This window comes from Clupea harengus, chromosome 10 (assembly GCF_900700415.2).
Source record: "Clupea harengus chromosome 10, Ch_v2.0.2, whole genome shotgun sequence".
Lineage (NCBI taxonomy): Eukaryota > Metazoa > Chordata > Actinopteri > Clupeiformes > Clupeidae > Clupea > Clupea harengus.
In genome coordinates, this window is record NC_045161.1 from 556,352 (window position 1) to 581,216 (window position 24,865).

The following is a 24,865-nucleotide window of genomic DNA, read 5'->3' on the forward strand; positions in this document are numbered from 1 at the left end:
ATGAATGAATGAATGAATGAATGAAGTAAATAAGAGTTGTGATATGTACATTTCTAAGTCAGACAGCTGAACATTTCTCTCACCTGATGATCTGAGAGTCTCTCTGTGCTTCTGCACCTTCCTCTTCCTCTCCTCTGCTCTTCTCTCGTCCTCCTTCTTCATCATCATCAGTTCTTTCATAATCTTTCCATCAAAGTCAAAGTGATGGCCTCTGTTTCCTGCCACCATCTCTTCTATCTTCTCCATCAGCTCTGTCACCTGGCCACCATCACTCTTGTTATTCTCTACAACATGATACCTGTTCCCACATTTCTCTACAACCCACTGCAGAGCCTTTCCTTCTCTCTCGATGTGCTGCTCAATGGTTCTGTTTCTCAGCCGGTCCTCACAGGTGAACAGCACTATAGTGTGACTCCAGACTCTCTCACCCAGAAGCTCCAGGTGTTCCTGCACTGCTCTTTTGTTATTCTCTGTGAATGACCCATTCACATTAATGACCAGCAGTACAGCATGGGGTCCTGGAGGACACAGAGACACACTGAGGACAATCTCTTGTTTATCACGTTCAGGAGTGTACTCTACAGAGAATGTGCGATTCCATCCGGGTGCCTCCACTACAGTGATGTGTCTCCCTGCTGTTTCTCCCTCTCTCTTCACACACTCAGCTGTTTCTCCTGAGGTATCAAACTCCTCTCTTCCCAGGATGGTGTTTCCTGATGAACTCTTCCCCACCTTTCTGCTTCCCATCAGTACAATCCTCATGTCTGAGATATGTGGAGCACCACCTGGAAACAGACATCATGACACTGCTTAAGACACTGAACACCATGCAACATCATATTAATGCACCTGCCTATGGTTTTACTCTAACAGAATAATGATATAATATGATTGTGTGTGTGTGTGTGTGTGTGTGTGTGTGTGTGATAAATAAGGAGAGAATGATATAGCGAGAGAGAAAGACAGAGGAAGAGAGTAGGACAGAGAGAGACTGAATGGAGATAACAGTTGATGGTGATGTGTAAATGCATGTGTACAAGTTTGCTCACCTGCTGATGATCTGAGAGTGTCTCTGTTCTTCTGCGCCTCCATCTTCCTCTCCTCTGCTCTTCTCTCTTCTTGTCCCCCAGCTCATTCAAAATCTTACACACAAAGTCAAAGTGATGGGAATAAAGCAAAGTAATGATGCTAGTGGTAATATTAAATATTAAGGTAAATCTAGTTTGGTTAACTGAAGCTACTTAGAAAAAGTAGTTCAAAGTAAAGAGATCAAATTGTCAATGTACATGTGATACAAACTTATAACAAAATATAATTCACCAAAGTCACATACCACCTAAAAATGAACCATAAATGATATAGTTACTATAAACCAAACAAATAAAATATATGGTTACCTTAAACCAAACAAATAAAATATCCAAGTGCAAGGAACGTCAGCTTTGGTTTTGTATACAATGTCCATCAGTCAGACACCTGCCTACCAGAAACTAGAGCCCCGATGGGAGTATTGCACAGGCACTACACTAAGGTCAAGTGTGTGGTGGTGGCTGCCTGACGATGGCATTACCTGGGCATACTATCACAGCAGACGGAATGAAAGAAAAAGCTAATACTAGATGACAGTCAGCAGCCTCTTGCATCCCCCACAGTGTTCTCTGCTCACTACTACTGGCCTGTATAGAAATGCTGTGAGTAGCTACATATAATAAATGCTATAATAAATGCTGTGAGTGCCATTTACTGGACGTTGGCACAGAGAGATGGCGTTCCTGCTCCAGGATGCAGTTTAAAGGCTGAAGCTCCAGGGTCACTGTTCACTGCAGCACAGCCAGGAACAGCCACTGAAAGCAGTCAAATAGTTCCCAACAAGTGCCTGTTGCTGTCACGCTCTACAGTTTAATGCCCTCCTGCATCACAGCGATAAGATGGTGGCTTGATCACGGAGGGCCCTGCTGGGACCTGATGGAAGCTAAAACGCAGCGTGTCCAGATCGATGGGATTCAACATTATGCCACAACTCTGCTGCAGGTTAGAAACATGCCTAAGTTTGGCTTTTTTAATATGAATGTGATGGCAAGACCTGGCATGGTGTGTCACAGGGATTCATATTGTGGTCTACCCTCTTGAAAGTGTGTCTTTAAATGAGAAATAACAGCAGCCGACATACAGACATGAACTCCAAGAGGCAAAACAGAGTTTCCTGTGCTTGTACCCTATTTGTCACACATTTATTTAGGCAAGTAGTCACGGACAAAGATAAAGTTAGAGTTTGCTTTAATACAATCAGTTTCATTGTTGCTAAGCCAGAATCCTTCACTTGCTAAAAGTAGCTGTTTGCCCAGATAATGTTATTTAATGAATGAAATGAATCTACTTTATACCACATGACAAAATGAATATGTTTATTTTGTTCATTCATTGCCTGCCTACACGCACTATCTGTGGTATAAATGTCACTAGGCAGTTTACCATTATTTACTATGACTTATATGCTAGCTTGGTGATTAAACATTGTAACCGGATCTGCTTAACCCTTTCATGCACGGTGTCCTATGGGGACAGTTAATTTAACTCCATTTCGGAGGTCTTGGATAAGGTTAGTTGAAAGTAAGTTGATTTACCAGTTTTTAAAGAGCGCTTATCTTTAGTCACGGGTGGTCAGCCTTGTGGTGGTAGTCTGCAGGAAGACAGATATTAACAACAGTCCTGTATACGAGTAGAAAACCGACTATAGCCGTGACGTCTGCTTGTGAGAGCCTCTGACTGTATTTACTGTGTTCTGCACCTGCTCACCTCACTCGTCTCACTTTCACCAACTTTCTGTCCTTATTCCACCAAATTTCCCCATGTGTGCTTCTATATGTGATGACGAATTACATCACTCCTCATCAAAGTTACTCTTTTCAGAAATATTATTATGGCTTTCGATTCATTTTTTAACAAAAGGAAAACCTTTTCAGTGTTTACTGAAGTAATATCTAAAATGTCTGTTTCACATGCACATTTTTTTCAGTCATATTGAAACATTTTGCTCATATTGAAATGTTTTTTTAAATTTACATTTCTTTTTCCTCATGTTTTAAAAACTCAAACACAAATATTAATATTATTAATTTTTTACTTCATCTGAATTAAGGCAATAAGAAACGGATTCACATCCACAGAAGAACTCTAGAGGAAGAAAGCAATATTGATGGTAAGCCTATATAACATCATAAAATCAGTAAATGTGAACAGTGAAAACAAATAAACCAAAACTACAGGACTTAAACATGATGGTAAAATGTATTTTTTTTTAAATCGGTGAAAAAAACGTAACTGAAACACGGTAGGCTGCCGAGTCATCGTGGTCATCGTGTTAACGTGAAAAATCACCAGTTTTCTATTCATTTTAGGTAACCCTTCTCCAGATGCTGACGGCCGCAGATTCATTCATTTTTACGAGTACCATCTCGAGTGAAATCAGAACCGATATAGGCCTAACCGCATACATGTCAAATAAGCAAACATAACCTCTGAATGTAGTCTGAATATCCATGTTTGAGTGGTCTGCGGACTGAAATATGAACAATGAAATATGTACTAGGAACAAAATGCTCAATCATATCGAGTTTCTACGCAATGAACCACAGAAACGTCTTAGATCAAATAGTGTTACATATACAGACGTTCGACCGCTGTACCATTCAGGTGTGTTTGTTAACTGGTGGCAGTCACAACTCTGGCAGAACGTCGGCTATTGCTGGCAGTCATAATATGTCGATGTTGCACTTTGTCCTCTTTTGTAAATGTGCACGCTACAATTCAAGTTGTCTTGTTAGCGAGCAATAGGCAAATGCTGTATTGCATCCATATGATTGAATGTTGAAATGTTAATATTGAACAGTTACTAACCACTTTAATTTAAAAATATTGACAGATAAAAAGTCGTTGCAGAATTTCCTTAACAGTCGCATACCTATAACAAAAAAGCCAAAGAAGGAATACTTGTTGGAGATTCACAGTAGGCTTAGGCTACATTCCAAACTAACCGGATGATTCAAACTAACCGTTAGGGCAGTGGTTCCCAACCTTTTTTGGCTTGTGACCCCACTTTGACATCACAAAGCTGTAGTGACCCCAGATATTCAAAACACTTGCAAAAAAATATTTATTTTCAATCAAGTAGGCCTAATAGAATTACAAACGTTCATTTTAGACCACATTAAGTGAGGATTTTATGGGCTACAAATTAATTAATTCTGAACAAACAATGGCAAGGCTAAGTAGGCTACAAATATGAGCTAAATATGGGCTCACCATATTTAACACTTCCAACCCTAAGGCCTGTTCTTGACTTTGTTAGGTAGTCTGCCATGCCTGATATTTTTGTATATTTCACCTAACTAAAAACAATTAGGCAAAAGTGGCATTTATTATTATATTCTAGAATACCTCAGCAATAATAAAATTAGAGTAAACTGAATGTAATCAAACAAGTTTTTATTCAAATTAAATCTAAACATACTCTTACAAAAAACTAGTTTCAGAGGTGCTCAGACTTTGTACAGACACGTTGTAAATATTTGGGAAGTTTTCTTTTGTACTCTGAACCTTGAAAACATATGTGCAGTGGTGGTGCGTCAATACAGGGCGCAAGGGCGCCGCCCCTCCTAAAATTTTGAGATGAAAAAAAAAAAAAAAAAAGTAAAAAAACATTATATACCAAACAATTAAAATAGGAAATGTACTGTGTTAACGCGTTAAATGTGTGTGGGAGCCCGTAAGCCCCTGTCAACACCCACTTAAATGTGACCAAATATAATATATTGCCATTCGTTATCACTGAGATAAGCCCCTCCTCCCTGGAGGGGCGCCGGCAAAATGGAAGTCAATGGGAGCTCTCATACTTTTTTGAAACATTTGAGCAAGGACAGCTTCTCATTGGCGGATGAAAGTTCGATCCTGGGGCGCAAAATTTTGCGCCCTGACCAATGACATCGTTTCTTATTTCAACGCGACTGGACTATTCGTCGAATCAGAGACCTTTATCATTCCCTCACATCCCATATACATCTCACGTATCTACGAGAGCAACATAGCTAGCAGAGACTTTGATTCTGTCAGTATGCCGACTGAAAACTTTCGAATCGACGATCAGATGTCGATAAGAAGAGACTGAAAGACATGGGACCCGAACGTCCCGATTTAAAAATGCAGCAGCAGAGCATCGACCGCGGGAGGACGTACACCCGTAGCTTCTCCTCAAGCCTGTATGCTAACCGGAGCTGGTTAGCTGGTTGTTCAGTGAGTGATGCGTTTTTTAGTTTTCCCTGCCTGTTGTTACAAAGTCCTGGGACTGAAACAATCTGGACTGCAACGGGGATGAGGGATCTAAAGCACTTCAACGATAAATGTAAGAAGCACGAATCTTGCCGCAGCCATCTAACTAACAGCCTGAAGCTAAGCCTCTTTGGAAGACTGAGTATTGCAGAGCAGTTGGACGAAGGGTACCGAATTGGCATTCGAAAACATGTAGTATCATCCAGTGTTTCTGAATCTTTTCTGCTCTAAACCTCTAGTATAATCCAGTATTTCTGAATCTATTCTGCTCTAAACTACGGGTATCATTCAGTCTTTCTCACTCTATTCTGCTCTAAACCTCTACACCCTGTGTTTAAAAAAAAAAAAATCTACTCTGTTTTAAACTTCTTGTACACAATGTTTCTGAATCTAGTCTACTCTAAACCTCTACTACCCAATATTTAAACCTCTGGAACCCAACCCAATGTTTCTTAAACCATTCTGCTCTAAACCTCTCATGCCCAATTTTACAGTTTGTTGAGAGTTGTTAGTGGACAGTGTTGAGCACTGTGTTTTCATGAAATAAATCTTTGTTTTTTAAATATATTCTACTCAAAACCTCTCTTGTGTTTTTGTTTTCTCATTGTGGAGTGCTATTTAAAGCGCACTGCCCAACTGCGCCCATAGTCTATTTATATGTCTATGATTGCGCCCCCCCCAAAAAAATAAATCACCAGCCGCCACTGCATATGTGTTATCTCCACATAGGTGAGTTTAGCATTCAGAAAGTGTTTCTGGTTTCTATACTAATTCTAAGTAATTTAGCAAGTGACACTTTCTTCACCTAAACCACAATGAATATTGATGAGTTAGGTCTGAATGTATTTGCGATTGCCACCCCCCATTATCACGTCCTATGGCCCGTCTGTCAGAACAATGGCTTGTGAACATGAATGACGTTCTTTACGGGAGCGTAATTACTTCACGGGAGCCTAATACTAAATTCTGTGCAGACAACAAACTCCAAACACCGACGTTTGTAGCCTAATAAAATTAAGTATGCGTATGATATGTTTTTTTTTTTTTACTGTAGAATAGTCTTAGCGACATGAAGTAATTTATATGATTCAAAATCGCCTTGCCGAGTTGACGGTATTCGCCTACACTCAGAACTCCATAATATGACATGCGTTTTACTCCCTATAAGTTAATCAACAGCATTCATTACAAGAGCTAGTCAAACGAAGACAACGTACTCATCACAAATATCCTCGGCTTGGTCAAGGCGAAGCTCAAAGTGGATACATTTTCCCTCATCGTGTTCAGCTGTATATATGAGGTAAACGTGGACTTGTTTACAGGCGAAACGGGGTGTTTTCAAAGTAGTTGTGGCCACGTCACAACCCAATAGCGATCGCCGATTTACCATGCATTTATCATTTGAATAGCCTTCATTTGAGGGGTTGTTTTGAATTGTGTCTGGTGTTTTTATTTTTATAATAAAAAAAAATATTTATATGTTTTTGTATTGATCACTTACTATTTCAGGCGACCCCATTTCAATTCCATGCGACCCCAAGGTTGGGAACCACTGCGTTAGGGACTCATATTTGGAGGAAACACAATGCGATACGTGTTACGATAGCCTACGTGCCCAACAGAAATCCATTAGAAAACATTTGACCTCCAAAAACGTTTAATAACTTACCGAGTGTCGCCATTTTAGTTAGGACGACCTGCCTTCTGAGGCTGCTGAGTAAGTGAAAGTTTCAAAGTGGAAGTGACACAAAAAGCCTGAAAGGTAGAGGGGACAGAGTATCTGTGCATACACACTGAGACACATACAACGCTGTTGAATCATTAACAAACCACAGTGACGTGCGGTGAGGTTCGTGGCTGGTGAGGCACTGACTCTTTCAGAGTCAAATTTACAAATACATAAACCCAATGGAGTATCTAAGATCATCATTCAATTGGCAGCTTTCACATTGACTACTGGTTGTTTTTCATATCAGCATTCTTTACACACACATAGGTAAGGTGCATAGCCTACAGTAGGCAGCTGCTAGCTTGTGATGAACTCATGTGTAAATATTATGCACTCATGAATATGAACTCGTGAATATGAACTCTTTCTTACGAAGTTGCACAAGCACCCTGAGGGTTTCTACCTTTTCCCATTATAATTTTAAGAGTTAAATCGAGGATACTATAACATCAGCTAGATAACCAGCTATCATTTCATGCAAATTGAACTCTTCCGATTAACGGTACGTGTCCACGGCACAAATGACATGCGTTCAATCGCTATGCGTAAAGTCGCATGGGGGGCGTGGTCAGGAAAATCAAGTTTGGCTGTAGCAAAGTTGGGCTTTGCTAGGGATAGCCAGGTGGGCTTTGCTTTTTAGCGCTCGCGGTTATGTTGGAAGCACCCACAGTTTTGTGCTGTCAATAAAGTCATCATTAAATACATGATTAGATACTCAAACTCCGCGTAGTGACTGAGATATATATTGGATTGGGTCATTCGTCCCAAAATGTGCTCATGTGCAAAGTAAACAACAATCAATTAAACGTTATAGGTAACTTATTAGCAGCTAGCTAGCTAGCTAGCCACTATGTGTTCCAATGTTCCGAACTGATTGGCTCTCAGCATGCAGCAAATCGCACTCATTTGCATAAAGTTAAAGCAAGCCCAACTTTTTGCAGGCAGCAGACACGATTTTTTCCTCAGTATGCAGCAAATCGCATCCATTCTATCCCAATGAGAGCAGCACGATATCGCATGCCGTGGACACGTACCGTAACTCGTAAGGTTATTAAGTGTCCTTAGCTAGCTAATTAACTAACGTAGCAACAGGATAACCATTGCAACCAGGAAACACAACTTACCTACAATTTAAGTTTAATTTCTCAAAATCAGCTCACCAATAAAAAGCAGTCTTCGGTTCAAACTGATCACAACCACTTGTGTGATGTTAAATGGCTTCACATAGACATAAAACAATCCCAAGAGAAATAATGGGAAATCAACGGAGCTGCCGCTGTAAGGTTAAAACCAAATTTATTTTTGAGGTTCCAAACATGTTCAAAGCAATTTGGCTTTGAATGTGAGAAGTCGATCGAGTTATCTTCTGTCCCGTCGTTTGAAGCAAACTTTTTAGCTCCGGCATTGGTCTCCCATTACTAATCATTTTGCGTTTGGACTGAAAGTCCAGTTTTGAGAACTGCTTCAATAACGCCGTCAAGGTCCAGTAGAAGTGTAGAAGAAGAGCAACTGTCGGCAGGGAAAACGCATGCCTAAGGAATGTGTATTGAAACCGGATATCGTCACTTTAATCCGGTCTCTGGTTGGATAAAACTTTTCAACAGAAATGGACAAGGACCTTTACTTTTTAGTTGAGAAGTTGTGTTGATCGCCTGACATGCAAACGATCGGTTTTCTTTCAATTATTATTATTTTTGTGAAGTTATACGGCTTATGTGAATAAAGCTATCTACACAACTTTTTATATGTCTACATTGACTCGGTTAGTTGTTCATGTGGTACACGTAGGTCTTAACTGAAGCTAACGCTTAGACCAACAATCCATTGGAACACATAGTAGCTAGCTAGCCTCGCTGCTAATAAGTATAACGTCAGCATGCTAATATGAATAGACCCATTATAGTCAGGTGGCTTAATGCTCAATTGACTTGTTAACCGAACTTTTACAAAGTCATACAACTAAACACACAAGTGACTTGTTAACCTATGTCTACATTGACTCGGTTAGTTGTTCATGTGGTACACGAATGTTGCAGAGTATTGTAGGACTTAACTGAAGCTAACGCTTAGACCAACAATCCATTGGAACACATAGTAGCTAGCTAGCCTCGCTGCTAATAAGTATAACGTCAACATGCTAATATGAATAGACCCATTATAGTCAGGTGGCTTAATGCTCAATTGACTTGTTAACCGAACTTTTACGAAGTCATACAACTAAACACACAAGTGACCTATTAACTGAACTTTTACGAAGCTATATGACCAAACACAAAGCTAGCACTGTTAATTCCGCTATAGCTAGCCAGGTCAATTAGCTCGCCTAAGTTACTGCAATTTAAGCCAATTACCTCATTTTCCCCAAAACCCATCGATTACGTGTGTTTGTGATGTGTAACATATATCCTAAATCAGTCATTCAAGTTATTAACGTTTATTTACCGCTAGCGATTACGCGACACAAGGGTAATTCAATGCCTATTAATGTTGAACTTGAACTTCAACAACGTCACACAACATTAAAAGTCAGGCATCGGCATGGTTCCTAAAGAATAAATCAAAGGTCCTGTCCATTTCTGTTGAAAAGTTTTATCCAACCAGAGACCGGATTAAAGTGACGATATCCGGTTTCAATACACATTCCTTAGGCATGCGTTTTCCCTGCCGACAGCACCTCTCAGCTTTGACTTCTGTGTATCTCTACTGACTGTAAGTGCTGGATTGCCCTTCAGAGGAACAAGTAGTGCTTACCAGGAGGAGAACATGTATTTATGAAATGCATTCAATTAAATTGTGATGTCTGCTTTGTGCTGATGGCCTGATGCTGGTAGGCTACAGTAAAATAGGCTACCGGTACCTTATTTTACCCCCGGCCTGTATTCGGGGCCCGGCCTATCTGAAGTCTGAAGCTACTATCTGAAGCTCGGCCTCTAATTGAATCCCGGTCTTTATTTGAGGATTTACGGTAGTTTCGTAAGAAGCGATATATGGCTTTGAATATTCAGGTATGATTTAGTAAATGTTTATGTGTTAGTAAAAGTCTATGATTTTAGAAAAATTCGAGAAGATTTAGGTTGTATGATATGGGAAATGGAGACACGTTTGTTGCTGTGATGTGAGCACATAAATAAACCACGATAATATCCTCAGTTACACTATCCAGTGCCATCATTTAGTTGTTTGGATAGATTTTGGCAAAGATAGCATGTTTAAATGGACCATTAGTTTGAGGAGGAATCAAAACCCTAGTACAACAGTGGGCATATACAATTCCTAGTAACTCGATTTCCTAGTGAACTGGTGGATACAGGCATTTGATATTACGGGTGTTTGTGGCAGTATTAGTGCTTAATTACTTTTCAAACTGCTTATGGTTAAAGGTTTTTTTATTTTTGTTGCTACGTTGCTACATTAAAATGTTATCAGCTGCATAACGTCAACGTGCCCCTCTAGGGGCGCTTCCATACCAACGGGTTAAGCAAAAAAGGCGGGAAAGTCATTGGCTAACCTGGTTAGGCCCTAACCAGAAATACAGTTGCAGCTCGATAAATTAGAATATCATCAAAAAGTTGATTTATTTCAGTAATTCGATTCAAAAAGTGAAACTCATGTATTATATAGATTCATTACACACAGACTGATATATTTCAAGTGTTTATTTCTTTTAATTTTGATGATCATTTAACACAGAAATGTTGGACTACTGAAAAGTATGAACATGTACAGCACTCAATACTTGGTCGGGGCTCCTTTTGCATGAATTACTGCAGCAATGCGGCGTGGCATGGAGGCGATCAGTCTGTGGCACTGCTGAGGTGTTATGGAAGCCCAGGTTGCTCTGATAGCGGCCTTCAGCTCACGCTTCATGCTGCTAGCTAGCTATTCCAAGTGTATCTGAGCTTTGCAATAACGAATTGAAGTGCTCTGGCAAATGTCTTATCTGTAACGAGTGTGGGGGGACGGGGGGATGAGGTGGGGGGTGGGCCAAGGCCATGTAGAGAGACTCACACTGTATCGTGACGAGAGAGAACATAGGGACCTCATTTGCAGTCACTCAAGCATGACGTTTCTGACGTAGAGGAATCACAACAAAACCTTTTCCAGCGTTTTTGGGTTGGTAGACATGCCAGATACCCAAATTAACGTGTAGAAGCACTAAAAAAGTGGAATTTTCATAATATGTCCCCTTTAATATTACTGAGCCCAAGTGAAATAAATAAATAAAAAATGACTCTTAAAAAAACACCCATAGCTATGAAATATGAAATAACACTGCAGTTGCTGAGGTAACGAGGAATGGCAAAGTTCTTCTGTTGAGAGGAGTGGGCCAAGACTCCAGACTCTTGTGCAGGACTGATCAATCGCTCATGGAGATGTTGGATTGTAGTCGTTGTTCAAGTGGTTCACATCAGTTATTGGAGGGCTTGCATACTTTTTCACATTCATTCATTAATAAATGTTCAGTCAATAAAGGAATACAAACGTTTTTGTAAATATAAATATGAATAAATACTCCATTGGCTTGTCTTTATCAATTTTGAGGACTTGGATGAAGAGCTGATCACATTTTAGGTCGTATTTATGCAGATCTTCAGGCATTTCTAAGGGCTCCACAAACTTTATAGCACCATATGGTGTAGTTTCTGTGAATGACGGAGACTCTGATTCATTTATTGATTGATTGAGAGGTTGACTTTATTTGACATTCAAACTCACATAAACACAATTGCTTACTTCATAAAAAATCATCAAAATTACAACTTGAGTTCCCTTTGTGTTCTAGCATTTATTGCTTAAAATATTTGTTATTGCTTAAAGTTATTGCTGTGACACTGTATGTAAATCAGGACACCAGATCTAGTCTATACTTATTGAAGAACACAAATTACATTTATTGACAGACACAATGTTGATTGTAGCTTATTAAAATGATATAGGCCTAATAATAGCCCATAATTATTTATATTTGTAAGGACTTACCTAGCAAAGATGTACCAACGGTATAAAGTACAATTACTAACTGTCTAAAGTACAGTGAATGTTGTACTAACTGTCTAAAGTACAGTGAATGTTGTACTTACTACCTAAAGTAGTTACTAACTGTCTAAAGTAAAGTGAATGTTGTACTTACTACCTAAAGTGCAGTTATTATCTGTCTAAAGTACAGTGAATGTTGTACTAACTGTCTAAAGTACAGTGAATGTTGTACTAACTGTCTAAAGTGCAGTTACTAACTGTCTAAAGTACAGTGAATGTTGTACTAACTGTCTAAAGTGCAGTTACTAACTGTCTAAAGTAGAGTGAATGTTGTACCTACTACCTAAAGTAGTTATTATCTGTCTAAAGTAAAGTGAATGTTGTACCTACTACCTAAAGTGCAGTTACTAACTGTCTAAAGTACAGTGAATGTTGTACTGACTGTCTAAAGTGCAGTTGTTATCTGTCTAGGTACAGTCAGCCCAGTGCTAACTAACAGTCCAATAGCCCCATGAGGCTTACGTCACATGACCATGCATTTGTATTTATGTGCACAATGGTGCACATCAACTCTCTCATTTTAAAGTTGATTAGAAACATTCGATTTGGCCATTTTATGGCTGTTGATTCACATTTACAAACATCTCATCAAAGCAGGAAGTTATTGGCACTGGTGTTTTTGGCTTTGACATCACAGAAGAGGACGAAGAGCTCCTCAGACATCGCAACCTTAAAGCAACACAGAAGACGACATGTTAGAAAACAAATTGTTTAAAAAAAGAATGCAACCTTAAAGCAACACAGAAGACGACATGTTAGAAACAAATTGTTTAAAAAAGAATGCAACCTTAAAGCAACACAGAAGACGACATGTTAGAAACAAATTGTTTAAAAAAAGAATGCATTTGAAAAAAAGAATAGAGCCTAGGTATATGTCTTGTGAATGTGTGTGTTTGTGCTTCAGACTCACAATATAAGTGTCTGGCTGCTGGAGGCATTTGTATCTTGGGTGTAGAGAGTGGATGGAGGTCTGCGCTCGGGCTCGGCTCTCTGCCACAGAACTCAGAGGTAGGGTGAGCTGCAGAGTAGTGAGACAAAGACTATATAAATCAACAATATGTTTGGAATGCAAACCACTGAAAACTGACTTCAACTCATGTAAAACTGCAAAACAGTGACCATTATTTCATTTATTTGTGATTGTGTATGATTTAGATCAGCCCATATTCCCCCTATTCACCCTACAATGGTAACTTTAACAGGTATTAAACTAGAAAATATAACTGATCATGCAGAAACATTTTCTTTCTTTAGGGACAGTTGTCAGGCGATGCCATTTATCATCACATAATTGTGTGTGCCCTTTTTAAATCATAATAATAACTGCAATCACCCAAGTGGCCCTGATCAAATGTTTACATCCCCTTGAATGTTTCACCTAATAATATACACACACAGGTTTAAATGACTATTAAAGGGTAGGTTTCACCTAATAATATACACACACAGGTTTAAATGACTATTAAAGGGTAGGTTTCACCTAATAATATACACACACAGGTTTAAATGACTTCAAGGGTAGGTTTCACCTAATAATATACACACACACAGGTTTAAATGGCTATTAAAGGGTAGGTTTCATCTAATAATATACACACACAGGTTAAAATTACTATTAAAGGGTAGGTTTCACCTAATAATATACACACACACAGGTTTAAATGGCTATTAAAGGGTAGGTTTCACCTAATAATATACACACACAGGTTATTAAAGGGTAGGTTTTCCACACCCGAGACTTGGTTGATTGTAATAAGTTATGTTATGCCTTATAGTTAAAATGAAAAGCCTGATCATTCATGTTTTCTTTAAAGAAAGGCACAAATCTTGCAAATTCTGCCAGGGTATGTAAACTAATGAGCACAACTACAGACAGGGACATGACTATAGACACAATGACAGCAACATAAACAATGGCAAAAGGTCTGCCATCTTGCGGCTATACTGCCTTTTAAAAGTAAAATATCAAAATGTATGTGAAAATATCAGACATTAGTGCTTTCACTTTGTACCTGGCCCTTGGAGAAAACATTCTGCCGTAACTTCACCACTTGAGTAGGTGTAACACGATGTGGGGTGTTCCCATGCCCTAACAGATGGCATTGCAACGACACACCGACCACAGGGGGAGGCTCCTCTGATAGGCATAACAGATCTAGACAAGGATGGCCTAGACGAGGAAACAGTTCAAGAGACAGCCAGGGTAGAAAAGGCAGAGTATACAGAAGAGAGAGAAAGATTACAAATAGCATCAGCTATCAGTCAGCACGTCAACAAGTGAGCCAACACACAACACTACACACAAGTCTTTCACACTTTTGTACTCTTACCTTTTACAACTATAGAACTATAGACACTATATACAGACACAAGAGAGGCGCTGTGACCAGGGTCCAGTCCTCGGGAACTGTGTGTGTGTGTTAGTTATCTAGCTTCATAACAAGTTACCAACACTAATGGACTCTAATTAAAAAACTTTGTTGTTTTATTAACGACTCATTTTCTGTACAACTCGAATCACAACTCGAATCATTTCATCTGTAATAAAGTGAAGACACTTATTGAAATCTGGCACATTTGGAGTTTCTTCCCTCGTTACGAAGGGCCTTTGGAAGAATGATGGCGAGGACAGAAAAGTAAGCTGCTGTACTACAGTTGACTTAAATTAATAAAATGAAATATGATCTGTACTAAAACTATGATGTATACTACAGGTCTATACATTGAAGAAATGCATTTTAAGTAGAATTACAGAGATCGTTTTAGTTGTTTTTAGGTTAAATGTACATTTTCTATTTTAATCAGGGCTTTACTGTAAAATAAGGTAGCCCAAGCAGCAAATATGAGAACCGCTAAAGATCCATGTGCAGATGTGTCAGATGAGCCCTAGGGCACACTCCAACAGGCCTCATCCCCAACCCATGTGGGCACACTCCAGCAGGCCTCATCCCCAACCCATGACCCATGTGAGCACACTCCAGCAGGCCTCATCCCTAACCCATGACCCATGTGGGCACACTCCAACAGGCCTCATCCCTAACCCATGACCCATGTGGGCACACTCCAGCAGGCCTCATCCCTAACCCATGACCCATGTGGGCACACTCCAACAGGCCTCATCCCTAACCCATGACCCATGTGGGCACACTCCAGCAGGCCTCATCCCTAACCCATGTGGGCACACTCCAACAGGCCTCACCCCTAACCCATGTGGGCACACTCCAACAGGCCTCATCCCTAACCCATGACCCATGTGGGCACACTCCAACAGGCCTCATCCCTAACCCATGACCCATGTGGGCACACTCCAACAGGCCTCACCCCTAACCCATGTGGGCACACTCCAACAGGCCTCATCCCTAACCCCTAACCCATGTGGGCACACTCCAACAGGCCTCATCCCTAACCCATGACCCATGTGGGCACACTCCAACAGGCCTCATCCCTAACCCGTGTGGGCACACTCCAACAGGCCTCAAGTCTCCAACAAGTAGGAGAAACCTGGTTTAACTATATGGGGCCCATCAACCCTTCTGTGCTAACACATCAACCCCTCTGTGCTAACACATCAGGGGCCCCCATCATCAACCCCTCTGTGCTAACACATCAGGGGCCCCATTATCAACCCCTCTGTGCTAACCAAGGTTATTATAGTTAACGAAAACTAACGAAAAAACGAAAACGAGGTGTGATTTTTCTTTTCGTTAACTGAAATAAAAATAAAAACGAGGCTTTATAAAAAAACGATAACTAACTGAAACTGTATTGTGTCTTTACAAAACTAACTAAAATAAAATAGAATTATAGAGAAAATGTCCTTAGTTTTCGTCTTTGTCAATGTATTTCATAGATGTCAATTGATTTCATACATAGCGTCTATCTTCCGCCGTACCACTTTTACTACACGCCCCTCACCTGGTATCATGGCGGCAAAAGTCGGGAGAAAGCGACAGAGTCCTATTTGGGATTACCTGGAACAGTAACGTGCGGTGAGGTTCGTGGCTGGTGAGGCACTGACTCTTTCAGAGTCAGATTTACAAATATATAAACCCAATGCAGTAGCTTAAATCACCATTCAATTGGCAGCTTGCACATTGACTACTGGTTGTTTTTCATATCAGCATTCTAACATAGGTAAGGTGGCTACATACAGTTGGCAGCTGCTAGCTTGTGATGAACTCGTGTTAATATGTGTGATTATGTACAACTTTAGCTGCAATTTAAGTTTAATTTCTCAAAATCAGCTCACCAAAGTGATCACAACCACTTGTTTGATGTTAAATGGCTTTACATAGACATTAAACAATCCTAAGAGAACGGGAAATTAACGGAGCAAGGGCTTTCTCTGATATCAATGTAATGTTAGCGAATGAGGGGTGAGATACCCCCCCCCCCTGCTAATATTTAGTCTCCGCTGTACGTCCAAAACCAAATCTATTCTTGAGGTTCAAAATATTTTCAAAACATTTTGGCTTTGGATGTGAGAAGTCGATCGAGTTATCTTCTGTCCCGTCGAATCTTCCATTTTCGTAGTCAATGTCAAATATAAGAAGAGTAACGGCAGAACAAGAATAAACCCGACCGGTGGGCTCTCGCATGCTCCCTTTATTGAAGCAGAGGTACTATTTGCCTCCTCTCCGTGCTTTTTCACTGCGGCTTTACGTCAGATCAGCAAAACTAAATAGGTTCTACGCATGCGCTCAACCTAGTTTGTGAGGGATTGCGCAATCTGAGATGAGGCACAGCTCGTCGCTGCCTCACCGTCTCGCTGTCTCCTGTCTGTTTGAACAGGACATGCGCAAATTCTGTTTTTATTACATATTATTTATTATAGCTTGTATCTTCTATTCATTTTGAGCATTTTGTTTTGCAAGCAAAAAAATTAAGCTTCCCTGACTGCCCCCCCCCCCCCCCCCCCCTTGGTTTCTTGCATTCCGCGGTAAAGACTAAAACTAATACTGAAACTAATAAAAACTAAACTCAAACTAAGCATTTTCAAAAAATAGAAACTAAACTAAACTAGCAAACCCGCTTTAAAAACTAATTAAAACTAAACTGAAATTGAAAACAAAAAGTCAAAACGAAATAAAAATAAAAACTAGTGAAAAATGCAAAACTATAATAACCTTGGTGCTAACACATCAGGGGCCCCATTATCAACCCCTCTGTGCTAACACATCAGGAGCCATAAACTGAGGACAATTAGTTGGAAGGATGTATGATTGGATCGTTGAAGAGCTTTACCAGTACATTGGCCACGCCCCCCCCTGCATCACCTCCTGGACAACTGGGATGACATCACATCTTTTCTGTTCCGTTTCCAGCGGGTATAATGAAGAGAGATAGATGTAGGACTGTATCATGGAATGACTACCTAAGCGAACCCCAGCAGGACACTGGAAATGACTGGACAAAGGGACACGCGGCTATGCTGAACTGTTTGGCGTTAGGCCCGATTGATCAGTTGAAGACAGCATGCAAAGGGCAGGGAGCTGGCGGTCGATGACAGGATGGTGGCATGACATGATATATGACATGGATGAAAAACAAAGCCAAGTGGGGATTGAAGCACTTTGTTTCAGCGGACTGGAGTGATGGCTATATATGTGATTTGTTTTGTGTACACTGGAAAGCAAGACAGTATTGTGGTTATAGCCTGTCCTAGCCTGTCCTATGATAGTGGCATGAAACCAATACATCTACCTATTCTTGGAACTGAGTATATATATATATATGGTATATGGATTATTTTTACGCCCTTAGCTATTTAGGGATTCGTCGAAGGCTGGGTATAGGTCACCCATAAATGCATGACCCATAAAGAATGTATGGAGGAGCCAAGAGCCCAGTTCTGTGGCACTACTTGGACCTGAGGTGCCCTCGTACCCAGCACACCAGCTGCCCTGGCCCTGAGGTGCCCTCGTCCCCAGCCCTCGTCCCCAGCACACCAGCTGCCTGACCCTGAGGAGCCCTCGTCCCCAGCACACCAGCTGCCTGACCCTGAGGTGCCCTCGTCCCCAGCACACCAGCTGCCTGACCCTGAGGAGCCCTCGTCCCCAGCACACCAGCTGCCTGACCCTGAGGTGCCCTCGTCCCCAGCCCTCGTCCCCAGCACACCAGCTGCCTGACCCTGAGGAGCCCTCGTCCCCAGCCCTCGTCCCCAGCACACCAGCTGCCCTGGCCCCATGGCTCCAGTTCCTCTGACCTCAGCAGAGAGGCCTCCAGAGGACGGCGGACACGTGAGCGCTGACAGATGGTGGGCAGTAAAAGCATGAGCACCCCGTGGAGCTGCCAGGCCTGCAGTGTGGCTCTATGCCATCTTTTGCTTTGGAATGTTTCATAGCAGCAAGGAGACATTTTACTGACTACTGGCTTTTTTGAATACTTTTTTTGAATGTTTTTGTAAATAGTCCTTTGAATGTTCTGAATGTTTTAAATATTTTTTTTAAACAGATGTTCATACAGTGATATATGTGTAAAACCATGAACATATGACCAATAGCCAGTTGGTGTGTTTAGTTGCTGGCTGCCAAGATATATGTGTGTTTGTTGGAGCTCCACGTGGAGGAGTTAGGTCTTAGTCTGATATGTGAAGTCTGTGTGGAAACAACACTTTTATTCTCCAACTGCTGTTTATTAGACCTCTGGGTGAATTAGAGGCAAGAGTAGGCTTTTGTGATATTCCATACCTGTAACATTGAGTTTATGAATAGTTTTTTCTCTCATTTTGCACCTTATCATTTTTCTCTTTTTGCATTGCTTAACCTGTGCTTGGGAAATAAACCCATCTGCCTCCATACCCTCTCTCAGTCCAGACTATTCCAAACAGTAGAGGACCAGATCCAGTTTGATTGGAGAGGGCACCATGATGGCATGGTATTCATATCAGGTATTGAACATGAGAAAACCTTTCCCATCTCAGCAACCACGTGAATGAGAGGTATGGTAGCATGTATCATTTGTGGACCGCAAACTAAGAGCTAGCTAATTACCATGTTAAATAATCCTACTGGATGAATTAAGTTCTATACAATTGAAAAATACACACAGACACACACACACACACACACACACCCCCACTCACCCTCAGTGTCCAACAGTCTGTAAACATTTTTGCTGCCAGGAAGAGTGGTCTTTTCCGGTTCCTCAGTAAACTTCATCTTGGGGTGACCACTGGCCTCGACCAGCTGAGAGGGAATCAAAAGAGAATAATATGAAGGATACAGTGATCCACTCGACCAGCTGAGAGCGAATCAAAAGAGAATAATATGAAGGATACAGTGATCCACTCTACCAGCTGAGAGCGAATCAAAAGAATATGAAGGATACAGTGATCCACTCTACCAGCTGAGAGGGAATCAAAAGAATATGAAGGATACAGTGATCCACTCTACCAGCTGAGAGGGAATCAAAAGAATATGAAGGATACAGTGATCCACTCTACCAGCTGAGAGCGAATCAAAAGATAATAATATGAAGGATACAGTGATCCACTCGACCAGCTGAGAGCGAATCAAAAGAGAAAAATATGAAGGATACAGTGATCCACTCTACCAGCCACATCTTCTTCCAAGCTTCTACTGTATAGCAGTGTACCCGGCCATAGCCTATTTTCATCACAGCATTTAGGGAAATAAATACCACTAAACAACTCATCTGCATCCTTTGCCACCTTCCCACACTCAGGGCCTGCATAATAGCGCACAGATTTGACACCAAGATACACACATCCTAGGGATACACACACACACATCCTAGGGATACACACCTTATACACACACACACACACACACATCCTAGGGATACACACACACACACACATCCTAGGGATACACACCTTATACACACACACACACACACATCCTAGGGATACACACACACACACACACACACACATCCTAGGGATACACACACACACATCCTAGGGATACACACACACACACACACACACATCCTAGGGATACACACCTTATACACACACACCTCCTAGGGATACACACACATCATAGGGATACACACCTTACACACACACACACACACACACACACACACACACACACACACACACATCCTAGGGATACACACATTACACACACATCCTAGGGATACACACCTTATACACACACACACACATCCTAGGGATACACACATTATACACACACACATCCTAGGGATACACACCTTATACACACACACATCCTAGGGATACACACCTTATACACACATCCTAGGGATACACACCTTATACACACATCCTAGGGATACACACACACACCTTACACACACATCCTAGGGATACACACCTTATACACACATCCTAGGGATACACACACACACACACACCTTACACACACACACATCCTAGGGATACACACCTTATACACACACATCCTAGGGATACACACACACACACACACACACACACACATCCTAGGGATACACACACACACACACACATCCTAGGGATACACACCTTATACACACACCCTAGGGAGGGCTGATGGGTGCAGGTCACCAGATGAGTTCCAACGCCCATCACATCGATCTCACTCTGCTTAGAAGAAATAAGGCAGACAACGCACCGTGGACGGTTCATTACGCACTGTGGAGGCTTCCATAGATTTGCAAAACAACTTGATATCACTTCAGTACACTGTATCCCTTGAGTTTTCATAAATTGCCTAAAGTGTACGGGACGTTTGAGGAACATTGCAATCTGCTCATTTCAGTCAATTTAAACTTCAGAGGGCAAACCTTGGTCCCTACTACAACTGACACGAAACACACACACACACACACACACATCCTGGCAAACCTTGGTCCCTACTACAACTGACACGAGAAAAGATCAATTCTGACCTTTTTGAGATCACCCAAACTTTGCTCAGACACACCATTGGAGCCAACGATGGTCAAGGACTGGAACTCTTCAACTCTGAAACTAAGACATACAAAAAGTGTAATGAAAAGTTGTATAAAAACTACATACATACTATATGCACTAAGGATATACATCGGTATAGTAAAAAAGGATTGACATGCATTGACACTGTATTTATAAGCAAGTGAATATTTTTCATTAAAGTGTCATTTGAAGGTATGATTTTGTTTCTTCACATTTCTTTTGACGATACATGGTCATGTGATGGAAGGTGAGATAAATACGCCTGGTATTCATATGTAGTTCTGTGCTTTGGGTCCAAAACCCCATGGATTTGGAAGAAGAGTACATCAGTATACATCAGCTACTGTGTCAGTGAAAATATATATCCACATACAGTACAACTCAGGGGGCCGGAATGCATGATCACATTTGGGGGGATAAATAACATGAGTGTTTTCCAAGAGACACCAAAAGCATGAAAAATACTGCTTTCAGTGGCATAATCCCATGAGAAAACACACCAGAGAAAATGAACAGAGATGTCAAGGAGTCTCCTCTGTGAAGACATTTTTTACTATTATAGCGTCAAAACCTTATTTTATTACTAACCACTGACCACCTACCTCCTCGCCTTGTGCCAATCTACTGTGACAGGTTACCTAGGTAACAAGGAGTCCTGAAGGAAAGCTTTGTGCCATAACAAATTTCAAAGATAGAAAAAAAAGAGAAAGCCCTATTAAGACAAACCGTTAATAACCATAAATGTTCTTTATCAGTACAAATACCTGTTAGTAGGGTGGCAATAATACTCATTTATGGGTGTAGTTTTGGTGAAGACACTGAGGGCCTCATTTACTAACAGGATTGCGCCCATATCAGGCGTAATACTGCGGGTAAAGACATAAAACCGTATTTCCAAAGGCGGCACACTTGAGTAGAGGCATATTTATGAGTTTCTATATTTACCCGGGTTAGTTTGCTGTAGCCTCGTGAACCAAAAGCTCTAATTTAAATTTGAACTCATCATCCATGGTGGCAGGAACACTAATGGGCGGGGTTAGGCGCTGATTACGCCGGTAAGGCGTCGACACATTCAGACGAGGTTCTCGTTTGATAAATACGATGCAAAATACCGTGCACTATATGCGGTTTGGCAAAGGCGCTAATTGCGCTGCGTTCGCAATGTTAGTAAATGAGGCCCTGAGTGCCATAGCACATCTCCTGTTATTGATTTTGATTGCCATGAAACTTCGAAAATCATTTTGTACTTATACATTAGTAACTGAAAACCTACGGTGTCATAAAAGAGATAGAATTTAGTTTTTGTCAGAGAAACCTTAAAGCCTCAAAACATTAATCTCCTAACTTTACATAAACCAAACAAATGACTAAAAATACATAAAAAATGTCTTTCTTAGATGCTACAAATCATTAAAAAAAAAAACTTGTCACCTGCAAGTGCTTGTACATAAAAGCCTCTTACATATCATTGACACATCTGCAATAAAAATGTCAATGCAGTAATTAATTAACTGACTGGTTACAAGTTGTAATCTCTTTTTACATGTTCCTTTATGTAGGGCATCGGTTCCCAAACTGGGGTACGCGTACCCCCAGGGGTACGCGAAGTGGTTCAGGGGGTACGCGGGGAGAAAATTTCCGCGATAACAGAAAACAGACGGAATTCGCAGAATGTACCGTTTGAAACAGAATTGCAACTTTCAGACGGAAACACCATTTTGTGCATCAAAATCGCCCAAATTCCCCTGTATTTTGTCCTGCAAGGCTGTATTTCTTTCTTTTAAACACAACAACGATCGCAACGATGAACAAGCATTAATTAGAAATCAAAACCACTGAGAAAATGTCACGTCTGTGCTGAACTCCGCTCCGGCCACGCCCCCCTATTCAACACAGACCTCCGTAGCCTGTCAAATGAATTCGCTCATCTTCCCAATCGCCTGCAAATAATGTTTTTTTTTAGTCTTCTGTTCTGTTGATGGCTGGCAAGAAGGTAGAAGGTTTGGGTCACTTGTGGCACTTATTATTCACTCATTTTAAGCCATCAATCTAAAAATCTTAAAACTTTTTTTTTTCAACGGGGGGGGGGGGGGGGGTACGCAGCTGGAGATTACATGTCTGAAGGGGTACGGGACTGTAAAAAGTTTGGGAACCACTGATGTAGGGGAACGTTGCCCCATACTATCCACCCATACAACTGCTAGACAATGACTGGCAAACAGCGATCACTAGAGGAGGGTTCAGTGTGTGAAAGTTGACAGGGCAGGCGTGTGTCAGTGCACATGCCTTGATGAAGCCTTCACAACAGACTTCAGTATGTTTTGCTTTCAACATTGCATACCCGCCACTGCACCTAAACAACCCACTGACCTTCCTTCAGAACAGACTTCAGTATGTTTTGCTTTCAACATCGCATAACCGCCACTGCACCTAAACAACCCACTGACCTTCCTTCAGAACAGACTGTCAACATTGTGGAAGAGGGAGACAAGCCGCGGTCAATAACTCCGAAAGATTAACCCTCTGTGCTAGATCATACCTCAACTGCACAAGTGCCCAAAGTGCACTCCAAAGACATGTTCTCTTGTAAAGTTAATCCAACATGTTGGACTTGTTCATGCACATGAACCAAAGTTTTGTATCATATACATTAGTATCATATACATTAGTATCGTATACATTAGTATCATATACATAGTATCTGGAAATAGAAATGACCACAGTAGTCCACATTACACCAACACAGTTTGTACCTGGATCAGTAAAATGAATGGGATGAAAAAACCATATCATGTAAGTGCAAACATATTACAAAGCACGCACACACACACACACACACACACACACACACACACACACACACACACACACACACACACACACACACACACACACACACACACACACACACACACGTACAGCAGACCCACTACAGACCACTGAGAACAGATACATATTACAGAGTGATAGGCGAGATTAAAGAGGTTTGTCTTAACTTTACGGTTAAAGGTTACTACACACCGAGAGGCTCTTTGGGGCACAAAATAGGAGCCATCTCTGAAGTTTTAGAGAAATGCTGGGATCAAATACTATCTGAAAATAATAAGGTCAAAGATTAAGATGTTCGGACAGACTATAGAGATGCTCTTTAAGGAATATTTGTTTTTCAGAGAGCATCCAGATGCTTTAAGGCTTCATTTACATGAAGACAAAGTTGAAATACTTCACACTTTAGGCTCCAAGAGATCAAATTGTGTGCATTTAACTACACTTTTGGAAATTTCAGTGGAAAATATAATTATCCCCTTAAGAATATTCACTATACTCTGCTGGTTCCTTATTCACATGTGAAACAATTTTGCTTGGACGTCATGTTAAAACCAATGATCGATGCTTCGAATGAACAGCTTCCAACTGAAGGCTTCACTGTAAGTGTCTGTGGCTTCTGCTAATCTTCCGCTAATGGTTGAATTTGTCGTTACTGTATGGCAACTCTTTCAGAAATGAATCACAGATACCAGGAAGATAGCCTTATTCTAAGATTGACAGTGGCCCATGAATACAGTCTCCAGTGTGTCCAGCAGGACAAGCACTATGGAACATTGTCTAGTGTTCATGGCTCTAGTTCATTTGATGCACAAGGTTATTTTAATGAATAAGTGTTCACCCCCAGACATCATACACAATATGATGGTGGGAGTTTTTCCACTGACAATGAAGCTTGTTATTTGCGATGCACACAGACAACTATAACTGAGCTAAATGAAGAGCTTCAATTTCAAGTTCTGTATAGGTCAGAATGACAAAGCCAATAAGCTTGTGCAGTTGTCTGAAAAACTTTGCAGGAACCGCTACTTAAAAATGATGTG

At 40.9% G+C, this 24,865-nt stretch overlaps 1 protein-coding gene and 1 long non-coding RNA gene across 4 annotated transcripts in view; both read right to left on the minus strand.

Annotated features, from left to right (window-relative positions):
• Positions 1-473: 473 nt before the first annotated feature.
• Positions 474-7,134, minus strand: LOC122133209. 2 transcript variants are annotated; one of them, XR_006152619.1, is made up of 4 exons: positions 6,995-7,134; positions 6,827-6,889; positions 1,050-1,142; positions 474-785 (listed from the first exon to the last, which is right to left on the minus strand). It is a non-coding gene; the product is annotated as an uncharacterized LOC122133209 (long non-coding RNA). The 2 variants fall into 2 exon arrangements; XR_006152618.1 differs by lacking the exon at positions 6,827-6,889.
• Positions 7,135-11,877: 4,743 nt separating this feature from the next.
• Positions 11,878-24,865, minus strand: part of naprt (nicotinate phosphoribosyltransferase) — a 35,071-nt gene continuing 22,083 nt past the window's right edge. For both annotated transcript variants that reach the window (XM_031574922.2, XM_031574921.2), the window contains exons 8-13: positions 20,951-21,032; positions 20,565-20,642; positions 19,176-19,278; positions 14,104-14,261; positions 13,002-13,109; positions 11,878-12,760 (exon numbers count right to left, since the gene is read on the minus strand). In XM_031574922.2, coding sequence (XP_031430782.1) covers positions 12,680-12,760; positions 13,002-13,109; positions 14,104-14,261; positions 19,176-19,278; positions 20,565-20,642; positions 20,951-21,032 — 610 coding nt within the window. In that variant the 3' untranslated portion in view covers positions 11,878-12,679. The remainder of the gene's footprint in view (positions 12,761-13,001; positions 13,110-14,103; positions 14,262-19,175; positions 19,279-20,564; positions 20,643-20,950; positions 21,033-24,865) is intronic.